Source organism: Anomaloglossus baeobatrachus, chromosome 1 (genome assembly GCF_048569485.1).
Source record: "Anomaloglossus baeobatrachus isolate aAnoBae1 chromosome 1, aAnoBae1.hap1, whole genome shotgun sequence".
In the NCBI taxonomy this organism is placed as follows: Eukaryota; Metazoa; Chordata; class Amphibia; order Anura; family Aromobatidae; genus Anomaloglossus; species Anomaloglossus baeobatrachus.
In genome coordinates this window covers 395,191,187-395,215,386 of record NC_134353.1, presented here as the reverse complement: position 1 = coordinate 395,215,386, position 24,200 = coordinate 395,191,187, and the positions used below count along the sequence as shown (strand labels likewise).

The 24,200-nt window shown below is 47.0% G+C and overlaps 1 protein-coding gene across 2 annotated transcripts in view; it reads right to left on the bottom strand.

Annotated features, from left to right (window-relative positions):
* TJP3 (tight junction protein 3) overlaps positions 1-24,200 on the bottom strand; it is a 78,385-nt gene that overhangs the window by 43,603 nt on the left and 10,582 nt on the right. For both annotated transcript variants that reach the window (XM_075352574.1, XM_075352575.1), the window contains exon 2: positions 6,420-6,476. In XM_075352574.1, the coding sequence (XP_075208689.1) occupies positions 6,420-6,476 (57 nt within the window). The remainder of the gene's footprint in view (positions 1-6,419; positions 6,477-24,200) is intronic.

The window sequence follows — 24,200 nt, the reverse complement described above, 5'->3', positions numbered from 1 at the left end:
TTTTGAAAAAACACGGAAAGCGCCGAAACTTGTCCCTTGAGAGAACCGAGAGACAAACCCTTGTCCATTCCGGATTGAAGGAAGGAAAGAAAGGTGGGTAAGGCAAATGGCCAGGGGGTAAAACCCTTATCAGAGCACCAGGATAAGAAGATCCTCCAAGCCCTGTGATAGATCTTGGCGGACGTTGGTTTCCTGGCCTGTCTCAGTGGCAATGACATCTTGAGATAACCCTGAGGACGCTAGGATCCAGGACTCAATGGCCACACAGTAAGGTTGAGGGCCACAGAATTCAGATGGAAAAATGGCCCTTGAGACAGCAAGTCTGGTCGGTCTGGGAGTGCCCACGGTTGACCCACCGTGAGGTGCCACAGATCTGGGTACCACGACCTCCTCGGCCAGTCTGGAGCGACGAGGATGGCGCGGCGGCAGTCGGACCTGATCTTGCGTAACACTCTGGGCAGCATTGCCAGAGGAGGAAACACATAAGGTAGTCGAAACTGCGACCAATCCTGAACTAATGCGTCCGCCGCCAGAGCTCTGTGATCTTGAGACCGTGCCATGAATGCCGGGACTTTGTTGTTGTGCCGAGACGCCATGAGATCGACGTCTGGCGTTCCCCAGCGGCAACAGATCTCTCGAAACACGTCCGGGTGAAGAGACCATTCCCCTGCGTCCATGCCCTGGCGACTGAGGAAGTCTGCTTCCCAGTTTTCTACGCCCGGGATGTGAACTGCGGAGATGGTGGATGCTGTGGCCTCCGCCCACAGCAGAATCCGCCGAACTTCTTGGAAGGCTTGACGGCTGCGCGTGCCGCCCTGATGGTTGATGTACGCGACCGCCGTGGCGTTGTCAGACTGTATGCGGATCTGCCTGCCCTTCAGCCAGCGATGAAACGCCTTCAGGGCCAGATACACTGCCCTTATTTCCAGAACATTGATCTGAAGGGAAGACTCTGTCAGAGTCCAGGTTCCCTGAGCCCTGTGGTGGAGAAAAACCGCTCCCCACCCTGACAGACTCGCATCCGTCGTGACCACAGCCCAGGATGGGGGCAGGAAGGATTTTCCCTTCGACAGAGAAGTGGGAAGGAGCCACCACTGAAGTGAGGTTTTGGCTGCCAGGGAAAGAGAGACGTTCCTGTCCAGGGACGTCGACCTCCTGTCCCATTTGCAGAGAATGTCCCATTGGAGTGGACGCAGATGAAACTGCGCAAAGGGGACTGCCTCCATTGCTGCCACCATCTTCCCCAGGAAGTGCATGAGGCGCCTCAAGGGGTGTGACTGGGCCCGAAGAAGAGAGTGCACCCCTGTCTGCAGCGAACGCTGTTTGTCCAGCGGTAGCTTGACTATCGCTGAGAGAGTATGAAACTCCATCCCGAGGTAAGTCAGTGATTGGGTCGGTGTCAGTTTTGACTTTGGGAAATTGATGATCCACCCGAATCTCTGGAGAGTCTCCAGAGCCACGGTCAGGCTGTGTTGACATGCCACCCGGGAGGGTGCTTTGACTAGGAGATCGTCCAAGTAAGGGATCACCGAGTGGCCTTGAGAGTGTAGGACCGCTACAACGGATGCCATGACCTTGGTGAAGACCCGTGGGGCTGTCGCCAGGCCGAACGGCAGTGCCACAAACTGAAGGTGTTCGTCCCCGATGGCGAAACGCAGGAAGCGTTGATGCTCTGGTGCGATCGGCACATGGAGATAAGCATCCCTGATGTCGATTGATGCTAGGAAGTCTCCTTGGGACATCGAAGCGATGACCGAACGGAGAGATTCCATGCGAAACCGTCTGGTTCTCACATGTCTGTTGAGCAGTTTGAGGTCCAGAACGGGACGGAATGATCCGTCCTTTTTTGGCACCACGAACAAGTTGGAGTAAAACCCGCGACCACGTTCCTGAAGGGGGAACGGGGATTACAACTCCCTCTGTCTTCAGAGTGTTCACCGCCTGAAAAAGTGCCTCGGCTCGCTCGGGGGGCGGAGATGTTCTGAAGAAACGAGTCGGGGGACGAGAGCTGAACTCTATCCTGTAACCGTGAGACAGAATGTCTCTCACCCATCAGTCTTGGACATTTGGCCACCAGGCGCCGCAAAAGCGGGAGAGCCTGCCACCGACCAAGGATGCGGTTTGGGGAGGCCGAAAGTCATGAGGAGGCCGCCTTGGAGACGGTGCCTCCGGCGGCCTTTGGCGGACGTGACTTAGACCGCCATGCATAAGAGTTCCTCTGGCCCTTCTGTGGCCTGTTGGACGAGGAAGGTTGGGACCTGGCTGAGGGCCGAAAGGACCGAAACCTCGATTGAATTTTCCGTTGCTGAGGTCTGTGTGGCTTGGACTGGGGTAAGGACGAGTCCTTACCCTTGGATTGTTTAATAATTTCATCCAATCGCTCGCCAAACAATTGGTCGCCGGAAAATGGCAAACCGGTTAAGAACTTCTTGGAAGCAGAGTCTGCCTTCCATTCGCGTAGCCACATGGCCCTGCGGACTGCCACCGAGTTGGCGGACGCTACCGCTGTACGGCTAGCAGAGTCCAGGACGGCATTCATGGCGTAGGATGAAAATACCGACGCCTGAGAAGTCAAGGACGCAACTTGCGGAGCAGAGGTACGTGTGACCGCATTAATCTCAGACTGACAAGCTGAGATAGCTTGGAGTGCCCACACGGCTGCGAAGGCCGGGGCAAAAGACGCACCTGTGGCTTCATAGATGGATTTCATCAGGAGCTCTATCTGCCTGTCAGTGGCATCCTTGAGCGATGAACCATCTGCCACTGAAACCACGGATCTAGCCGCCAGTCTAGAGACTGGCGGATCCACCTTGGGACATTGAGCCCAACCCTTAACTACGTCAGAGGGGAAGGGGTAACGTGTGTCATTAAGGCGCTTAGTAAAGCGCTTGTCCGGAAATGCTCTGTGCTTCTGGACAGCCTCTCTGAAGTTAGAGTGATCGAAAAACGCACTCCGTGTACGTTTGGGAAACCTAAACTGGTGCTTTTCCTGCTGCGAATCCGACTCCTCTATAAGTGGAGTTGGGGGAGAGAGATCTAGCACCTGGTTGATAGACGCTATAAGGTCATTTACTATGGCGTCCCCTTCAGGTGTATCAAGATTGAGAGCAACGTCAGGTTCAGAGCCCTGAGCTGCGACGTCCGCTTCATCCTCCAGAGAGTCATCAAGCTGAGACCCCGAACAGCGTGATGAAGTCGGGGAAGATTCCCAGCGAGCCCGCTTAGCCGGTCTGGGACTACGGTCCGTGCCGGACTCCTCCCCGTGAGACCTAGGGGCCACCCCAGGAGCACGCTGCGGCGCAGCCCGAGAGCGGCCTGGGGGCGATGATCCTACAGTGCCCGGGGCCTGTGTAAGGACCGGTCTGGACCGCAAGGCTTCTAGTATCTTAGCAGACCATTTATCCATAGACTGAGCCATGGATTGTGAAAGCGACTCAGAGAGTTTCTCAGCCAAAACTGCAAACTCTGTCCCTGCCACCTGGACAGGGGGAGCCGGCGGTTCTGCCTGAGCCGAGGGTCCCACCAGCGCCCGAGGCTCCGGCTGAGCGAGTGCTACGGGGGCCGAGCATTGCTCACAGTGAGGGTAGGTGGAACCTGCAGGTAACATAGCCGCACAAGAGGTACAGGTTGCAAAATAACCCTGTGTCTTGGCACCCTTGCTCCTTGTGAACGACATGCTGTTGTCTCCTAGGAGAGTGATCACTGAGGGTATATAGCCAGCAAACACAATGCGGCCGAACAGAGAAAATGTATACAGATATTATATAAATATATACACTTCGGCACCCCAGGGAGACCAGCACCGGTGACCGGTGTGGCTTACCGACCGCCCAAAGCGGTTGTGTGACCACCAGATTCCCTGCCTTGGGCCTCCCAGAGCTGCAGAGCTCGTTCCTGAAATCCTCCACCGGCAGAATGATTGTAAAAATGGCTGCCGGAGCTCTCAGGGGAGGAGGGGGCCGTGGGCGGCGACTAATAAAGTGCGGGAATCTGGTGCCCCACAGTGATCAGTGAGGGGGGAGGAGGACACTAAAGTATGCTCCAGCCCTCACTGCCGACGTTAAGTCGACCGTCCCACCCTTACCCCTGACTGGCAGGCCCGTGGGCGGGAGATATGGTACTAGGCTGCAGAAGCCGGGGACTAAATTTAATACCGCGGCCGACAAACAGGCCCGGTCGGCGGGGTAGTCCCGGCCGTCATCAAAATACAGCAGCCGCTGCGGTGTCAGTGACACGACCGCTCCATACACCGTCCCTAAGGGGACACAGAGTACCTTTTGGATGCAGGGCCTGTCCCTGATGATATTAAGTCTCCTGTCTGGCAGATTCCCACAGGGGCTGCGGAAGGAGCCCGGTCCCAGTGCCTGGATGAACGGTTAGGATCCCACTTCTCCCAGAGCCTCTAAGGGATGGGGAAGGAAAACGGCATGTGGCTCCAGCCTCTGTACCCGCAATGGGTACCTCAACCTTAACAGCACCGCCGACTTAGTGGGGTGAGAAGGGAGCATGCCGGGGGCCCTGGGGCCCTCTTTTCTTCCATCCGATATAATCAGCAGCTGCTGCTGACTAAAATGTGGAGCTTGCGTGAATGTGTGCCTCCTTCAACAAAAAGCACAAAACTGAGGAGCCAGTGATGCACGGGAGGGTGTATAGGCAGAGGGGAGGGGTTACACTTTTTAAAGTGTAATACTTTGTGTGGCCTCCGGAGGCAGAAGCTATACACCCAATTGTCTGGGTCTCCCAATGGAGCGACAAAGAAAATATTTAAATAAAAAAAAGCCGCATTTGGTCCCTCTTATCAAATTTGACACACAGCCAAGATAAGCTGCCGCCCCCACCACCGTGCGGAGCTGCCACCCCCACCACCGTGCGGAGCTGCCGCCCCCACCACCGTGCGGAGCTGCCGCCCCCACCACCGTGCGGAACTGCCGCCCCCACCACCGTGCGGAGCTGCCGCCCCCACCACCGTGCGGAGCTGCCGCCCCCACCACCGTGCGGAGCTGCCGCCCCCACCACCGTGCGGAGCTGCCGCCCCCACCACCGTGCGGAGCTGCCGCCCAATCTACACCCCACCTACCGTCTCCTCCCCAAAATCCTTTAGAATGTAAGCCCGCAAGGGCAGGACCCTCTTCCCTCTGTACTATTCTGTCTATTGAAACTTGTGTATGTATTCTGTATGTAACCCCCTTCTCATGTACAGCACCATGGAATCAATGGTGCTCTAAAAATAAATAATAATAATAATAATAATAATAATAATAAGCGCATGGCTGGGGAGTGCAGCCTGTAGCCGTATGCTTTATCTGTGCTGGTATCATAATATGGGGGGGTCCCTACACCAATTTTATTTATTTTTACTGTATGATATAGACCCGCAGACAGCACATGTAATTGGCTGCAGGCAGACGCAGTCATACAGGCTGGGGACGCATCTGATTGCAAACAATCACAGATGCTGGTGGGTAGTAAATATGCAATGAAGACTAATGGGCGGCTCCGGAAGTGAATGCGCGGCCTGGAAGCAGTGTACAGCCACGACGACGCCTCGGTAAGAACAGTGCGCTTGCTCCTTATCCCCCTCTCTCTTCTACCAACATTTTTAATCGCCAGATTCTGATCCCTACAGACTGATATGGGGACTGGCATCCGGTCCAGAACAGGATTAAAAAAAAAAAAAAAAAAAAACACACAACAGATAACAGGGTCCCATCGGTCCCAATAATCTGCGAGTCCACTCATCACTATCGGTGATGTCACGTCAACTTCCGAAATTGGAAGTTGACCCGGCATCCCCAAGGCGGGACCCAGTCTCCCGGAGTGACTGGGCTGTGGGTGAAGTTTTATCGCACATCACAGCCCAGCATCTCGCACACTCTCACCTTCAGCCCTTAACAGAGCGCCGCAACCACCCAAGATGCTGTGACGTGCGATGAAAGTCCACCTACAGCCCAGTCACTCAGGAAGACTGGGTCCCGCCTTGGTGATACTTGGTCAACTTACAATTCTGGATTTTGAAGTGAGATCAGCAGACATCAGGGTGTCACAGCAGCCAGTGTGACATAATGGGGATGAGCGGACAGTGATCACGCCGCTCAAAGGCTGAACTGGAAAAAGAAGGTACCGCATTTTCCGGTTTGTAAGAAGCACTTTTTCCCCCCAAAATGGGGGAAAAAAAAGGGGGTGCGTCTTACAAACTGCTTACTGGGGCGGCAGTGGTGGCGCAGGACGATATGGAGGGCTCAACGGGGGTGTCAATGCAGTGGAGCAGCTCAGGAGCGTCAGTGTGTGGCAGCGGATGGTCGCTGATGCTGCGGGCTCGTGGGGTGTCAAGGCGGCGTACGCCATTGATCTGCCGGTGGGCACGGAGGAGGGGGTGTCTAGGCCTCTCCTAGAGAACAAACACATAGGAATGGACTTACCCTGGCCAGTGTGACAGTATACTGTTCCCATATTGTCATTTCCTCCATTTCAGACACCTAGTTAGAAAAGAAAAAAAAATGAAATAATAAAATTATTCTTATCAGCAGATAAAGTTCCAAACTTTACAGAAAATACTATATGATGTACTGGATTTTTGTGCAGTTGCGTTTTCTCATATGCGGTTTCTACACACTCTTCACTAATCACCGTTAGTAGGTATGTAGTAGCCGCGATTTGAGATCCTGGACAGAGCACCGTATACCTATTGTTTAGGGGTCATTTACAGCTTATATTGAGGTCAGGAAGGAAACTAGGACCTTCAGGTTTTCACTCTTACGAGACATTTTTGCTGTACAGTTATTAGGAAACTATAACCCTGAAGTAGTATAATATGGCTGTGCAGAAAGTATCTGTGCACGGATATCATGGCCCTCTGCCATGTCAAGGGCATCCAGGCTTGCCAATTGTTTGAGAAGCAAACGTTCACCATTACCCGAGCAGATCTAGGTTTAGGATCTGACAGTCCTTGTTATTGCATATAGGACACAGATGTCTGTACAGCAAGGCACAAGAGATCATACAGTTCCCCACAACACGACGGGGCACATTAGCACTTAGATTTTGTGTTCTTAAACTTTTCTATTAAAGCCGGCACCTTTGCCAGAAGGCACCATATTTACTTGTCATATGAAACCATGCAATGACGTACCTGAAACCTTACAGCCATCCCCAAACGCTGGAGTAAATAGTCCTGAGAATGTAGGGGGAGGTGCAGCCTCACCTGTACACTTGTTCTCCAGAGCGTGCCCTCCCACAGTGACACAGGAAGGCATATTTAGAGGGAGGAGGGTCAGGACGGGAAGCAGGTGGAAAGCAGTGGAAATAGGGCGGGCTAAGGTGTCTTTCTAGGACCGCAGTGACATGTATATGTGGTTAGTCACTTTCCAGCAATGCATGCCTGTTGGACTGTGACAAACAACAACATTGTATGTCGCGTACACTGCACGACCAGCAGCATAAAATGACCATTCATTGGCTCCATGTTTGACAATCGGGGGTCTTTTAAAAGCACGTTTCGAAAAGGGAAGCCGTATTTCTGATGCGCAGAAAATGATTGACAGTCTATGAGCATAGAACAATTGCAACATCCTCGGCAGCACATGACCTTTTTACACAGGACAGTGCCAATTTCTAAGCAAGGCTACAGATCATGTCACCTTATGGACGGGTCTCGTGCTCGTTTGTTGGGTAACTGATATCCTGTTTACACTGGCCGATAATCAGAAATGCTCATTCCTGATAATTGTGCAGTGTAAATGAACATTGTCCATCTCGGAGCTTGGCATACCGGATATGGGACCATGAGACCTGTCTTCATCCATAAAGCAGACTTGTGCGTGCTAGCACACATTGGTCAGTGTGCTGCCCGAGTGGAGTGAGCAGTAATACAGGACTGTTTGGATTTCGTCCATCATCTTCACATGGGCAGGTTATAATGGGTGTAAATACCAACATTTTACAGTTCACTGAAAAAGTCATTATATCGTGAGTGAGACATAAATCATATTTCCATGCAGGTAACTACAAGCTAGTGTTTGTTATCAGCCACCACATACTACCAAATATAAAGCTCCCCTTATGTTGTGGAGCATTATAAGCCGCTCTGGTTACATGCAGAATGACAGACAGCATTGTATGATATAAATGACTATAGTAAATCATGGCTCAGTGGATGTAGGGTGTCTTTATGTTAAGTTTTAGCATTCTAATATTAGTATTCAGTGGTGATTGGTACAGTCTCACAGCACCAATCACTGTGGGGACCCCAAATAATGCGGCAGGGGTCTGCGCAGACCGACCAATCACAGACAAATCGTTAATCCTAAAATGTTATCACTCAGCCCAACTCCATTCCAATTAGGAAAAAGGTGCAGAGCGAGTTGTGAAAACCTGCGTCTGTCTGCACACTGGGATTTGTAGTCCTCCTCATGCTCTCTATAGCAGTCTGCTCTCCAGCGCCTCCTGCTGTTTCTGTAGGCTGTGTGTGATTCACTTTTGTGATCAACATAGTATCTCCTAATCCCCCAAATTGCACCCACCACACCTTTCCCCTTGTCCAGCTGCTGTTGAGCAGCATTTTTGAACAAAAAGGGCAGGGCCAGCGTATATGTATATTTATTATTTTTTTTCCCTCATATATAGATCTACGGTCAGCATATGCTAGTTAGGCATTCAGTAAGTGCCTACTGATGTTCTCTTAATATATTTAAAATTTTCATATTTTCGTTATTTCTCTATTCTGATCTTTTCTTCCATTCTTTTTCCTCTCCTTTTTGCCCTCTTCTTATCCAATAAAGTTGACAACACACACCACCCCTCCACCCTCCTCAGAGAAATATTCCTTCCTTTTCTCAGACACAGATAGTGAGGGAGAAGCCTAACTCCTCCTCCATATCCTCAAGTGATAATGAGCCCCCATAGATGCCCCAGGACTGAAAATAAGCCAGTGCCACCTGTTAGTGACCTCCTGTGGATTCCACCCCCTGAAGATGAGCCTCAGAGTCCTTATTGTATGGCATTCAATTTGACACTGCTGGCCTGACCTAAATTGACTTTTCCAAAGTGTTTTTCTCTGAGAATTTGGTAAATCACATGGTGGGCAAGACAAATTTATCCACCCAAAAATGTTGTTCCTAAAACCCAACTTCATCCTTTGCTAATTAGACACCCAAATATATGGTAAAAATTATGAAGTTTTGGGGCCTTGTACTTCACATGGAGATCGTGAAGAAGCTAGAGCTTCAACTGTATTGGAGTGTGGATATTGTATAAAACATTCCAGTTTTCAGCATAGATATGACCCAGAAACACTGATGCCATTCTCTAATTTTTGCATTACAATGATAATGCATAATGTCCAACCCGAGGCGACCCCCAACTGACACAAAAACCAGAGAGGCCTCCCAAGGTCGCTAATTGGGCAGCTGCTCAGAAATGGTGAGAGCTAAGCCCAATGTAGCAACAATATGCTGATGGTCAAGTGTAAGCGTGCCGCCCCCGTTCCAGCAGCCGGGCTGCTCGGATCCAGAGTGTGGCTCGAGGGATTCTACCGGACCTGGAGGTCGCGCGGACACTCCAAATAATAAGGGGACGTATTTGCACGGTATTTGCCGTAAACAGTCTGTGACGCCATCCACGGTGTGTGGTGAAATGTAGCACCACCGCTGCTGTTGCGGGAGATGATGGGATGGCAGCTGGATGTTAACCCCTCCGTGGGTAGGGATGGATGCCCCGGGGCCCAGTGTCTCTTATGTTGAGGATGGTGACTGCAGGGGCCGGCACGCCCGGTCACACCGGGGGATGTTAATTTACTCACGATTAAATTAATCACATAGGTCCAATGGTAAACCAAGGTGCTGGTGGCCGGCCGCCGCGGTCAGGTGTATCAGGCCCCACACCTGGGCTGGTGGTCTGTGTCACTTTCCTCTGCACTCTGTGTTTGATGTGGTGGACTTCCCAGTGTGAAACACGGGAGTCAGCTCCCGGTCCTTTTGTTGGGAGCCTTGCCTGCTGACCCTTGGGATCTACCGGGCCCTGGCAGATGCCCTATCCCCCGCGGTGGGTGGTTGCCTGCTTTTGGGACTTTGGTTGGGACAGGACCTATAATCCTGCCCTCAATTGGTTAATTAGCTAGGCCGTTTGTTCCGGCCCTGGCTTCAGGGTCCAAGTACCCCCCCTCTGTGCACGGTTTCCGGGTCGGTTCTCCGGAGTCGGTACCGTCGGGCTCCATCCCTGCCCCGATCTACCTCGGATCTCCGGCAGCCGTCTTCCCGTCTCCTGACAGACACGGACCACCGTCTGACACCTAGCCAGCACACCGGGGCTCCACCCAGACGCCTTTCCTTTCTGTCTCAGCCTTCACTTTCTCCTCCTCAACTACTCGACTCGAACTACAACTTTCAACTCAACTGCTTTTCCCGCCCCGGGTTCTCCAGACCCCTAGGTGGGCGTTCTCCATCTGCCTGGTCCCGCCCACTGGTGTGCCTTTCCTACCCTGGGGTGGGGGTGGGGGGGGGGCTAGGGTTTCTGGTCGGCTGTGTGTAACCCTGTGTGGGATGGTGTTATGCAGGGGCCTATACTGTGTGACTACCTGGTTTTGCCAGGGCGTCACATAAGGACAAGAGGGATGTTCTTTTCTTGACCACAATACATAGTATAGGTGGGGCTGGGGAAATGACAAATGGGTACTAATGACAAAGTTAGAGGCAGGTGGAAGATCCTTAAAAATGATTACAGGGAACTAGGAGAGAATCTGAAGTCGAGGACCTCCAAGGTGGTGTTTTCAGAAATACTACCGGTGCCACGAGCGTCACTAGAAAGACAGCAGGAGTTGAGGGAGATAAATACATGGCTTAGAAATTGGTGCAGGAAGGAAGGGTTCAGATTCATGGAGAACTTGGTCCGACTTCTGGCTTCTGACTTCTCAATGGGGAGGGTGCAGCTGTGCTGGGGGAGAAAATGGTCAGACGGATGAAGGAGCTTTTAAACTAAGATCTGGGGGGAGGGAGGGTAGTGGAGCACATAAGGGGATAGATAGAGCAGATAGAGACAGTGAGACGGTAGGGGTTACTGAAGGATTAGGGGGGCTAGGACATGCAGGGAACGTAGGGAGGCTAGCAGTAATAAATGTGTTAATAGTATTAAATGTCTACTTTCAAATGCAAGTCATCTTGCAAACAAAATGAATGAATTGGAGACTCTTATGTCAACCACAGATTATAATGTGGTGGGATTACGGAAACCTGGCTGGATGAAAGCCATAACTGGGTGACAAACGTAGAGGGTTATACTATATTCAGGAAGGACAGGAAAGACAAGAAAGGTGGTGGGGTGTGTATATTTATCAAATCCAAGCTAAAACCTGTGTTAAAATGATGACGGGGGGTGGGGGGGGGGGGTGGGGACTGCAACAATGCACAGTCAGTATGAGTTAATGTACATGGGATGGGGAATAATGGAAAAATGATGCTAATTGGAATTTGCTATAAGCCTCCTAACATACCTGAACAGGTAGATTGTGAAATGCTGCAACAAATTGAAAAAGGTAGCTAATCATAAGAATAATAGTAATCGGGTCCTTATTATGGGGGATTTCAACTATCCAGACATTCAGTGGGACACAGAATCTTCTGGTTGTGCTAAAAGCTGTAAGTTCTTATCTACTATTCAAGACAATTTCCTCTCTCAGATGGTAGATGAACCGACCAGGGGAGATAATTTGCTAGATCTGGTCCTGTCAAATAGACCGGATACAATTTCAGATCTATAGTTCCGGGACCACTTGGGCACCAGTGATCATAATATGGTAAGCTTCAACGTAATATTCAATAGAACATTTCAAAGGGGAAATGCAAAAACCTGGAATTGTAGAAAAGCTGATTTCAACAAATTGAGGGAAGAGCTTTAACCCTAGAACGCCCAATCATAGAAATCTACCATAGAAAACAAGTGACCTAGCAGGCCTGCGAGGCCCAGGTATGCGTTCTAGGGTTAATTATGTAGATTGGGATAATGTCATGGTAACTGGGGATACCGAACATAAATGGGGTAAGTTTATGGATATACTACTAGAGTCCTGTAAAAAACTTATACCCTCTGGTAATAAAATGTCCAGGAATAAAAAGAAACCACTATGGATAAATAAGACTGTACAAAGTATAATAAAAGAAAAACAAAGGGCGTTTAAAATCTTAAAGGCTGAGAATACAGAAATAGCATTTCAGAAGTAAAAAGATATCAATAGGAAATGTAAAAAAGAAATCAAACAAGCAAAATTAGCTACTGAAACAAAAATTGCCAAAGGACATTTAAATAACTCCCAAAATCTTTTATAAATACATTAATGCCAAAAAAAAAACAAACCAAAGGATAGTATCGGCCCCTTAAAATATAATAACAAGTTAGTTATAGAGGACAAACAAAAGGCTGAGATATTAAACAGGCACTTCGCATCAGTGTTCACCAAGGAACTATCTGTACCAGGGATCACTCAACAAGTGAAAAATCAAAGTTCACCACCAGATATAATTAATTGAACACAAGAAGAAGTACGCCTACGTCTGAGTAAATTAAATATTGACAAATCCCCCGGGCCAGATGGCATTCATCCACAAATATTGAGGGAATTGAGCTCTGTAATCGACAGACCGCTGTATCTCATCTTTTTAGACTCGCTTGTAACAGGGTTGGTGCCTCAGGATTGGAGGATTGCTGATGTGGTACTGATATTTAAGAAAGGTAAGAGGGTGGATCCAGGCAACTACCATCCAGTAAGGCTGACATCAGTAGTATGCAAAGTTTTTGAGGGCCTTTAAAAGGCATTACATGTAAAAATATATTACAGAAAATAATATAATAACTGAGAAGACAGCATGGATTCATGAAAGATAAGTCGTGTCTAATCAACCTGTTGGGGTTCTATGAGGGGGTAAATGCAAATCTGGATATTGGTAATGCAGCTGATGTGATTTATTTGGACTTTCCAAAGGCATTTGATACTGTACCACATAATAGCCTTATACTAAAGGCCCCGTTACACGCAGCGACGTATCTAACGATATATTGCCGGGGGTCACGGATTCCGTGAAGCACATCCGGCATCGTTAGCGACGTCGTTGCATATGAAACTAACGAGCGGCCGTTAACAATGGAAAATACTCACCAAATTGTTTATCGTTGACACATCGTTCATTTTCAAAAAATCGTTGATTGTGGAGAACGCAGGTTGTTCGCCGTACCCGAGGCAGCACACATCGCTATGTGCGACACCTTGGGAACGACGAACTACAGTTTACCTTCGGCCGCCGGCAATGAGGAAGGAAGGAAAAAGGTGGGTGGGATGTTACGGCCGCTCATCTCTGCCCCTCCGCTTCTATTGGGCAGCCGCTTAGTGAAAGCGCACAAACCGCCCCCTTAGAAAGGAGGCAGTTTGCCAGACACAGCGACGCCACTAGGCAGGTAAGTCCGTGTGACGTCTCCTAACGATGTTGTGCGCCACGGGCAGCGATTTTCCCGTGACGCACAACCGACGGGGGCGTGCGCTTTCGCTAGCGATATCGCTGCGTGTAAAGCCCCCTTTAAGCTTCAGAAGCAGGTACTAGGGGAAACTATATGTAACTGGGTAAGGAATTGGCTAAACGATAGGAAACAAAGAGTAGTCAAATGGTGTATTCTCTAAATGGGCTATAGTCAGCAGTGGGGTGCCGCAGGGATCTATGCTAGGAACGATTCTTTTTAATCTCTATTAATGACCTTGTGGATGGGATTGATAGTAAAGTGTCAGTCTTTGCTGCTGACAACAAACTATGTAGGATAGTAAAAACTGACCTCAATAGTACAATATTACAAAAAGATCAGGATAAGAGGTCAGAAGGGGCAGATTCTTGGCAAATTCAATTTAATGTTGATAAATGTAAAGTAATGCACCTAGGACGGAGTAATCCTATAGCTGCGTATACATTAAATGGAAGTAAACTCAGAACTACAGAACAGAAGAAGGACTTGGGTATGCTCATTACAAATAAGCTGAGCAGCATCACTCAATGTCAAGCAGCAGCTGCTAAAGCGAACAAGATATTAGGGTGTATAAAATAGATTAGATCCCGTGAGCCCAACGTATTGTTACCCCTCTATAAATCACTTGTAAGGCCACATCTGGAATATTGGATCCAGTTTTGGGCTCCACAAAAAGGACATTCAAAAGTTAGAGTCAGTTCAAAGGCGGGTAACTAGACTACTACAAGGAATGGAAGGCCTCCCATATGATGACAGGTTGAGAAAGTTAGATATGTTTAGCTTAGAAAAAAGACGTCTCAGAGGAGATCTCATTTATATGTATAAATACATGTGTGGTCAATATAAAGGACTGGCACATGACTTATTCCTTCCAAAGACAATACTAAGGACCAGGGGGCACTCACTGCGAGTGGAAGAAAAGCAATTCCGGCAGCTAAATAGGAAAGGGTTCTTTACAGTTAGAGCAGTCAGACTGTGGAATACACTACCACAAGAGGTAGTAATGGCAGATACTACAACAGCTTTTAAAAAAGGGCTGGATGATTTCCTCAGTACACAAAACATTGTTGGTTATATAAGTGACTTAGTGACCAAATGTAGACTTGATGGAGGAAGGTTGAACTAGATGGACCTAGTCTTTTTTCAACCTATGAAACTGTCATATTAGTGGTAAATTTAGGATGAAAGTTTTTACATTTGTGAAAATATCAGACGTTTGGCAAAAATGTTGCAATTTTCATTCTTTGAATTGTTAGGCATTTAAGCCATAGAGGTATGCCACACAAAATAGTTAACATTTACCACATGTCTACTTTACATCATTCAGCACCATTTTTTAAACAGAATTTTTTTGTTAAAAGATGCAATTTCTCATTTTTCCAACAAGATTCACAAAACCATTTTTGGGACCACATCACATTTAAAAGGGACTGTCAGAAGCCTAGGTAACAGAAAATACCCAAAAGTGATACTGTTTTAAAAACTGTACCCATCAAAATGCTCAAAACCACATTAAATAAGTTTATAAGCCCTTTAGGTGCGAAAAAAATGAAAATTTTATTTTTTCAATCAAAAGTTTTGCTTTAGCCTCAAATTTTACATTTCATAAGGGTAAACAGGAGAATATGGACCATACAATTTGTTGTGCAATTTCTCGTGAGTATACAGATACCCCAAATATGGTGGAAAACTACTGTTTGGGTATACAGCAGGGCTCGGGAGGGAAGGAGCACTATTTCTGGAGCGCATAGCTGGCTGGAGTAGATAGCGGACGCCATGTCGCATTTGCAGACATGCCAAAACAGCCCCTTTTGGACACTACACCTCTTAAGGAATTTACCTAGGGGTGTATTGAGTATTTTTCACCCACAGGCAATTCATAGAGTTGTAAAACATTGGGCTAATTTCCAACACAACGTTTCTTTGACCTCAAGTCTTTAAATTTTCAAAAAGGGTAATAGAAGAATCAAAAGCTACAATTTGTTACACTATTTCTCCTGAGTTCACCCAGGAAAACCCCCCAGTAGTGACCCCAATTTATAACATACACCGGTCAATGAATTCATCTAGTGGTGCAGTGATCACATTAACTCCACAGGTGTGGAATTTATACCACAGAGAAAAAATAAATAATTACCGTATATTTTTACCTCAAAAATGTTGTTTTAGCCCCAGATTTTACATTTTCACAAGGAAATAATATTTAACAAGGAAATCAAAATAAGTCACAATTTGTGCGGAGGATGGCAATACCCCACATGTACAGTACTATTGAGCTGCACGGTGAGACTTGTGAGGGAAGGAAAGAGTGCTATATGACTCTTAGAGCATAGATATTCCTAGGATAGTTTGCAGACTCCATATATAGAGCCACTAAGCACCAAAAGAGCAGAATTCCCCTTCAAGTGTCTTCATTTTGGAAGTTAATCCCCTCTCGAACGTTTTTCATAGGTGTAGTTGCTATTTTGACTATGGGTGTTTTCCAGAAACAAGCAGCAATGGACATTACTGAGTGAAAATTGTAACTCTGCCATTATAGTGCCCTGTACATTGTACTGCCCATAGATTGTGCCCAGCTCGTGTTTGTGGAGACATGCACCTGGTAAATTAAGCAGGCTCTCCTGGCTACCGGAATATGAAACGTGGATACTAAATGTGGTTTAGGCATATTGTGGGGCTCAGAAGGGAGGGGGAATTTGGATGTGCAGATTTTTCTGGATTTCTTTTTTGGGGAAAGCCATAGCGTTTTCCCAGAGTCCGTGTGTTACCATTTACCTGGACGTCCCCTATATTTCCATTAACAGATGACGGACTTGATTGGAGGCTTGTTTTTTTTTTGTGATTGTGGAATGAGTTCAAGCCTTAATTGGGAACATCTTACACAACATTTTGGATCTTAATTATCCTGTTCTCTAAGCTGATCACTTTGATTACCTCTAAATCTCTGAGCTATGCGAGTCAGATGAAACGCCGAAAGGATCCATTCACTATACTGGGGCAGAATACCTCTGGACTCCACCTGACCACTGTTTAGCGGTATCAGTCTTTTCAAAAGTGCACAAAACTGTGGCCGACTGCTTTTATGGACGCTTAAAAAGATGGACACCGCTGGATTATAGGTCAGAGACAGTCCACAATGTCTGTCCATTCGGCGGTTCTATCTGAATCACATATTTCACAGATTTACATGTAGGCGCTCAGCGTAGAGCACAGGATAAATGTGAGCTGTGCCTTATTGCGATCTTTGCGTGACAGTATAAAGAAATCAACAACAGGTCAACATTGGTTTTTTTTTATACCATTCCTATGCGGTATAAGTGATATGGTTTTATTTTTCGGGGTGGATGGGGGGGGGGGTTAATGCCAGGTTTATATTGGGTAATTATGTTTGGCTACCATCACACACTAACGCTTTAAAACAGTTTTTGCATCACCATAGTTTGAGAGCTATAATTTTTTCATTTTTCTGCTGACTCATGTGAGGGTTTGTTTTTGTGCAGGACGAGTTGTTGTTTTAACTAGTACTATTATAACTGGTAACATTCAGAAGTTGGTTTTTGGTTTGTTTTTTTTAGTCATTCACCGTTGATAAAAAAAGTGACAACACAGCTTTATTCCTCAGCTCAGTAAGGGTACACGATTAAAAAAATAAAAATAAAGAAAAATAAACATTTTCAGCCAAAACTGTACTACAACTCTAGTTTACCTTTTTCTTTAATCCTATAGCCTTTCCCTCTCCCCCCCCTCTTTTTTTGTTTTCCCCATTTCCCCTGCCCCACATTTTCTATTTCAAAAACTTAATGTTAGTTTAACTTTAGATTGTAATTTGACTAAATTGTTGTTAAATTTTACTATGTGAACAATTTGTTTTGTTTGAACCAAATTTTAAAATAAAAAAATATGTAAAAAAAATAAAAATAAATACACACGTGTGTGTGTGTGTGTGTGTGTGTGTGTGTGTGTGTGTGTGTGTGTGTGTGTGTGTGTGTGTGTGTGTGTTTTGCTTCATTCACGCAAAAACATTTTTGTGTTTATTTGGGGAGACAGAGATATATATCTATCTATTATATGCAATTTTTAATATTTCCTCTTTTTACGTATTTCCCTTTGCAACAATAACTTTTATGAGTCTGATTGTAATGGATGGGAGAGGCTGGGAGGGAGCCTCTGCCTTCTCCCAGCCTCTTAAATGCTGTGATCGCTGTTGATTGCAGCATTTCAGAGATTAAATAGCCAGGGACAGTGTAGACACAAGCCCTCGCTTTAGCAGTCGGGTCTATAATAATCACTTCTGCCGAGCTCTTGTGCCCGCACGATCGCCAGGATGTACAACCATTTGCGGGAACACATCACAATAAAGGACGTATTGGTACATCCAATGTTGGAAGGCGTTCAGGGCATTACTGACAAGCACAAACTTTCACAAATTCTAGTCAAAATTACGTTGACGTTAAAATGTCTAATTTGCAGTGTGTGTGTGTGTGTGTGTGTGTGTGTGTGTGTGTGTGTGTGTGTGTGTGTGTGTGTGTGTGTGTGTGTGTGTTACAATGCACACAAAAGGAGATACATGTGTATACCAACATGAGTAAATGCTGACAGAAAGACCTCATTTTCTGGGATGATTGCAAGGGTGCCAACACTTAGGTCTAAGGCTAGGTTCACATTTCCGTTGTTTTGCATCAGTCACATGCGTTGCTTGACGCTTGTGACTGATGTGTTGTACAACGGATGACAAGAATTAGAATTCATTGTCGGACTCCGTTGTAAAAGAGACCGCGATCAGCCGATCGTTCACAGCAGCCGGCCGCCGGGCGATCAGCCGATTGCTCACAGCAGCCGGCCGATCAGCCAATTGCTCACAGCAGCCGAGCTGATCGTTCGGCCGTCAAGATAGAGCATGCGCAGCGGAATCAAAAGGATTGCGCTGCTCAAAAAACGCTACATGCTGCATTCCTGCCGCCCGACAGTCAGTCGTTCCACGACTGATCAGTCGGGCGGAGGATGCAACGCAAGAGCATCAGTCACAATCCGCCGCTCGTACAAGTATATGGGAACAACGGAATCCGCCAAACGGATTCCGTTGTTTAACCAGAGCCGCGGATTGTGACCGGTACAAATTGACGGAAATGTGAACCTAGCCTAAGCCACACGGCGAGAAAATCGGTGCGAGTGGAGTGCGATAAAACATCGCATTCCACTTGGACCAATTTTAGCCTGTGTGTCAGCGCACATGAGCGATTGTTTTCTCTGTCCGATTAGGGCTGAGAAAATAATCGCAGCAAGCTGTGGGTGCAATGCAAGACTCTTTTCTCTCGCACCCATTCAAGTGTATGGAGCGAGAGAAAAATCGCACTACACTCGCGTACTCCGGTGTAACGCGCGTGCAGAGCGAGAATCGTAATAGCCGGCAACGGAGGAGAGAGGGAGATAAATCCAGCCCGCCCCTCCGCAGAGCCGGCCCTCAGTCGCAGGGACACTAGCATGACACTCGGCTCCTGCTGCCAGCGCAAGCCGAGTGTAATGCGAGCATCGCACTAGTGTCCTGTGTGGCCCCGACCTTACTGCCATGACTGTATAAGTGGTAAAAGCAGTCATAAGGGTATGTTCACACATTGTTTTTTTGCTGCAGCACAACCTGCTTTCTTAGCAGTCTACAAAAAGCTGCTTCCACAGAGCAGGTTAGGTTGGCTTTGCATCAGCCTTTTTTGAAATGAGGCAGAAATCATTTTTTTGCCGCAAAAAAGGATCAGTTTGTCATTCTATGCATTTTCAATTGACTTGCAGTAACATGCGTTCACATTCGTTACTGTCCAGATCTGGTGACTTGCAGGTTTTTTTTTTTTTTTTTTAACATATTGCGTTTTTCACCTGCGTCCAAGTACTGCAGGTCAACGGATCATGTACATTGCAATGTACTTCAATGAGCGCGGGATCCTGCTTGTGCACTTGTATCCTTTCTGAAGGATCCTGTTTGCTCTAGTGAGCATGCCCAGAAACTGAAGTGAAGTGAAAAAACGCTGATGTGAAACCAGCCTTAGGCCCTGTGCGCACTTATCGGTTTTTCACGCGGATTTCCTGCGGTTTTGCTGCATGTTTCGCTGCAGAAAATGTTCATAACATCTCTGCAGTGAATCATCAGCAAAACCTATGGAAAAAAAAAAATCCTGTGCGCACTATGCGGATTTTGACAGCTGCATGTTTTGCTGCGGGATTCCCGCAGCAAAAACAATTGCATGTCACTTCTTTTCCGCACGTCGCTGCGGGATTTCACTCCATTGACTGCCATGTAATCGTGAAATCCCGCAGGGAATAACGCAGGCAGCAAATTCTGTGCAGTTCACTGCGTTATTCCCTCCGGTATTTCGCGGTTTACCTCCGGTAATGTACATCGCTGCCTGCGGTTTTGCAGGGAAGTGATGTCATTACAGGAAGAGGAAGCGGAGCTAGCAGAGTAAACACACACACATCACAGACATAGAATACACACATCGCACTCACACACAGACACAGACATATAGAATACACATAGAAAGCAAACGGAAATATAGAAAACAAAACACGTGGGCTCCGCCGTATTTTTTACCTTCCAGCCAAGGTAAGCACACAGCGGCGGCCCTGTATTCTCAGGCTGGGGAGGGAGAGGGGCAGGGTTAATGTCCCCCGCCTCCCTCCCCCCTCCCGCAGCCAAGAATATCAGCGGCACCTGCCCCGGGACTGTCGCATGCATTATGCGTCAGTCCCAGAGTGTCCCCGGCTCTTCTTGTTGCCGTGATGCTGTGGCAATCAAGGTAATGTAAGGAGTTAATGGCAGCGGATCGCCGCCACTAAGTCCAGGCTTGATCATGGCAGCGTCTATGAGACAGCTGACATGATCAACCCCTAAGTAAAGTGAAAAAAACCACACACCGAAAAATCATTTTAAATAAAACCCAAAAAAGCTCCTGGTTCACCATTTTATTAACCCCTCCCGAAACACACCGCTCCGGCGTAATCCACGTCCTGTGATGCTTGCATCCAGCCGCGACTGACACTGACACACTGCTGAATGCAGCCTCGCAGCGAGACAGCAGAGGTAACCACAGGGCATTTCCCACGGCCGGTAATGTGAACACACTGCCGACCGTAAGAAATGCAGCGAGTGCTCACAGGGACTATCTATCTATTCTTCTGTCTATTTCTCTATCTATCTCAGAATGAAATGATTTTTTTTTCACTGTGCTTTATTTCATTGAATGCAATAAAGCACATGTACCAAACCGCATGCAGTTTTCGGGTGCGGTTTGCCGCGGTTTTTTACCGCGGGTGCGGTAATCTTTCAATGCCTGCAGAATTTTCTTGAGAACATTCCATTTTCCAGTGCGCACAAAGCCTTATGCTGCATTTTTTAGCTGCGTTTTTAGTGTGTCGTTTGTCTACAGTACCTATTTATATAAAGTTAGTTTCACTGACCACAAGCGCAGAGAGGAAAAAAAGAGAAAAAAAGCAGCAGTATTTTTTCACTTATTGCTTTTAGTGGTCAAAAAAGCTGTAAAACCTCCAACAATTGACATACTGCCTCTTTCAAAAATGCATCAGTTTTCCCATTTAATTCAGGGGGAAAAAAACAAGTGTGTATGAGATTTCTGAAATCTTATAGCTTTTGCTGGTACTATAAAAAGCAACTTTTACATAAAAAAAAATAAAAAAAAAAAAATGCAACATGTGAACAGAGCCTAAAAGTTATGGCTCTGTCCACACATCCATGTAATATTCTATGGAGTGTTTGACACCTTTTGTATGGGGAGTTTTCCTGCTTGAGGTTATGGTCATATTTAGCTTTTGGATTGGATTCTGCTGCGTATTTATTACAATAGGAAATCCCCCTACAGTGCTGTGCCCCCGCCAATTTAGTTTTTCACTCCATGGAAAAAAAGCAAAAAGTAAATTCTTGCGGACTTTGTTAGAAGTAGAGAGAAATGCCTATGCACAATGGAACGCATAAAACCTCCTCACCAATATCTTGAAATCCTGTGTTAAACAGGACCAAAACCACTTTTTACCTGCAGATGTAGGGTTAAGGGTGTTTTACACGCTGTGACATCGCTAACGATATATTGTCGGGGTCACGGTGTTTTGATGCACATCTGGCGTCGTTAGCGACGTCGCAGCCTTTGACACCTATGTGCGACCTTAAACGATCGCAAAAGAGGCAAAAATCGTTGGTCTGTGAGACGTCGTTCATTTACCAAAAATCGTTGTCTGGTAAGTAGCGATGTTGTTCGTCGTTCCTGCGGCAGCACACATCGCTATGTCTGACACCGCAGGAACGACGAACATCTCCTTACCTGCGTCCACCGGCAATGAGGAAGGAAGGAGGTGGGCGGGATGTTCCGGCCGCTGATCTCCGCCCCTCCTCTGCTATTGGGCGGCTGCTTAGTGACGTCGCTATGACGCCTAACGCACCTCCCCCTTGAAGGAGGGATTGTTCGGCGGGCACGCGACATCGGTGAAAAGGTATGTGTGTGTGACGCTGCCGTAGCGATAATGTTCGCTACGGCAGCAATCACCAAATGTCGCACAAGCGACGGGGGCAAGTGCTATCGCTAGCGATGTCGCAGCGTGTAAAGCACCCTTTAGTCTGATGGTACATAGCGGTAGAATCAAGTCTACCTGCCTGCCTTACTTTAGCACCGGCTACAGGGAGAAAATGAACCTTTATCCTCCGTGCAGCCACTTGCTTTCAGTCATCCAATAGTGTAATCAGCTGTTGTGGTCACCGCTCACTACACAATGAAAAACGCTGTGGTCACTAGTCACTTACCTGCAAATTGATAGCTTGCTCAGCACACACATGCTGCAGAGCAGGCAGTCAGTCAAAATGTGGGGAAACAATTACATGCTGATCCAAGAAGGCAGGCATGATCAGCACTGCTTACCAGCAAATTGACCTGATATTTACAGGTTAATAGCGTCTCTGGACATGTCAGGTTCCCTGTAGCCCATTTATGGAGTAAAATTGTCATCCAGAAAAATTTACAAAAAAAATAAATAAATAAAATAAAAATTGTATCAACCATAAGGCCATGATTGATCAAGCACTTCTGGCATAAAAGAGGTGTGCTCTAAGTGGTATTTTGCACCAGAAAAAAAAAATACCGTAATACACCCTTTACAATAATCTTACTACTGAAAGAACGGTGGTGAAATTGGGAGTCTCATATCTTGGAATTGCACTCAAACTTCTGTTCAGTAAAATAGTGACTAACAGCTAGGAGGCTGCAAAATGAAGCAAAATGGGGATATACGGTACATACAGGGTTTCCCCAAAGATACAGCAATTAGACTTTTCTGGCCCACTGAAACTACATGAATATTCACCAATTCCCCCGCCCACCTCTGTGCCAGCATCTGATTGGTTGCAGTCAGACTGCTATACACGCCTCCAGTGGCCCACCTCCTGTGCCGTCATCTGTGATTGGTTGCAATCTGCTTTACCTTGGCTGGTTATCAAACATACTTGTGATCCTATGTCATTTTTTTAGATTATTTAAATGGATAATTTAAAAATAAAAAAAAAAATTGGTCCCCCTCATTTACGATAACCAGCCAATGTAAAGTGGACAGCTGAGGGCTGGTATTATCAGGATGGGAAGAGCCATGGTTATTTGGCCCTTCCTAGTCTGAAAATATCAGCCCGTAACCACCTCAGAAGCGGCGCATTCATTGATGTGCCAATGAGAGAGAGTAATTATATATCTATCTATCTCTCTCTCTATGAGCCCAGGCTGCTGTGAGAACATAAACACTTTATAATACTTACCCAACGGTCGCTCGGTTAGCCAGATGGGCGTCTCCGTTCTCCTGTATCGGCGCCGCCTATTTTGGCCATCTTCGTCTTCCTCCTTCTCTAGCCACAGTGAATGACGCGTCCGATGTCATACACACTCGCCGGCATTCAGGTCCTGAGCAGGCGCACTTTGATCTGCCCTGAGCAGGGCAATTCAAAGTATTGTAGTGCGCCTGTGAAGGACCGGCGAGTGTGTATGATATAGGACACATCATGCACACAGGAGTCAGAAGGAGGACAAAGATGGCCGAAAGAGCCGGCACCTGACAATGGAGATGCCCATATGGCCAACCGAGCGACCGTTAGGTAAGTATTATAAAGTGTTCATGTTTTCACAGCGGCCTGGGCTCTTATATACAGCATGTTAGAATGCTGTATATAAGAGCCCGGTGGTGGTGGCCGCAGCTTATAGGGCAAAAAAGTGGTGACAGGTTCCCTTTAACTAGTACCCAGATTGCCACCACACCAGGGCAATGTGCTAAAAAAATCAGAATTGTCATATCAATGAATGCGCCACTTTCAGGTGGTTACAGGCTGATATTTTTGGCCTGGGCCATTATATACAGCATGTTAGAATGCTGTATATAAGAGCCCACTGGTGGTGGCCGCAGCTTATAGTCCATAAAGTGGTGACAAGTTCCCTTTAATGGGATTAATGTCAGCTGTGAATTGACTGCAAGACCAGAGGTTAGTAATGGGTGGGCTTCTATCAGACATCCCCCATTACTAACCCAGTAAGTGAAAGGTTAAAAAGAAAAAAAACAAAAAAAAAAATAATACTTTATTTCAATAAAGACCCTCCTTCACTCCCTTATTCTCCAATTTATTAAATAAAAAATATCCTGGCAGTTCCGACGGTAATCTAAAAAGGTAATGTCCC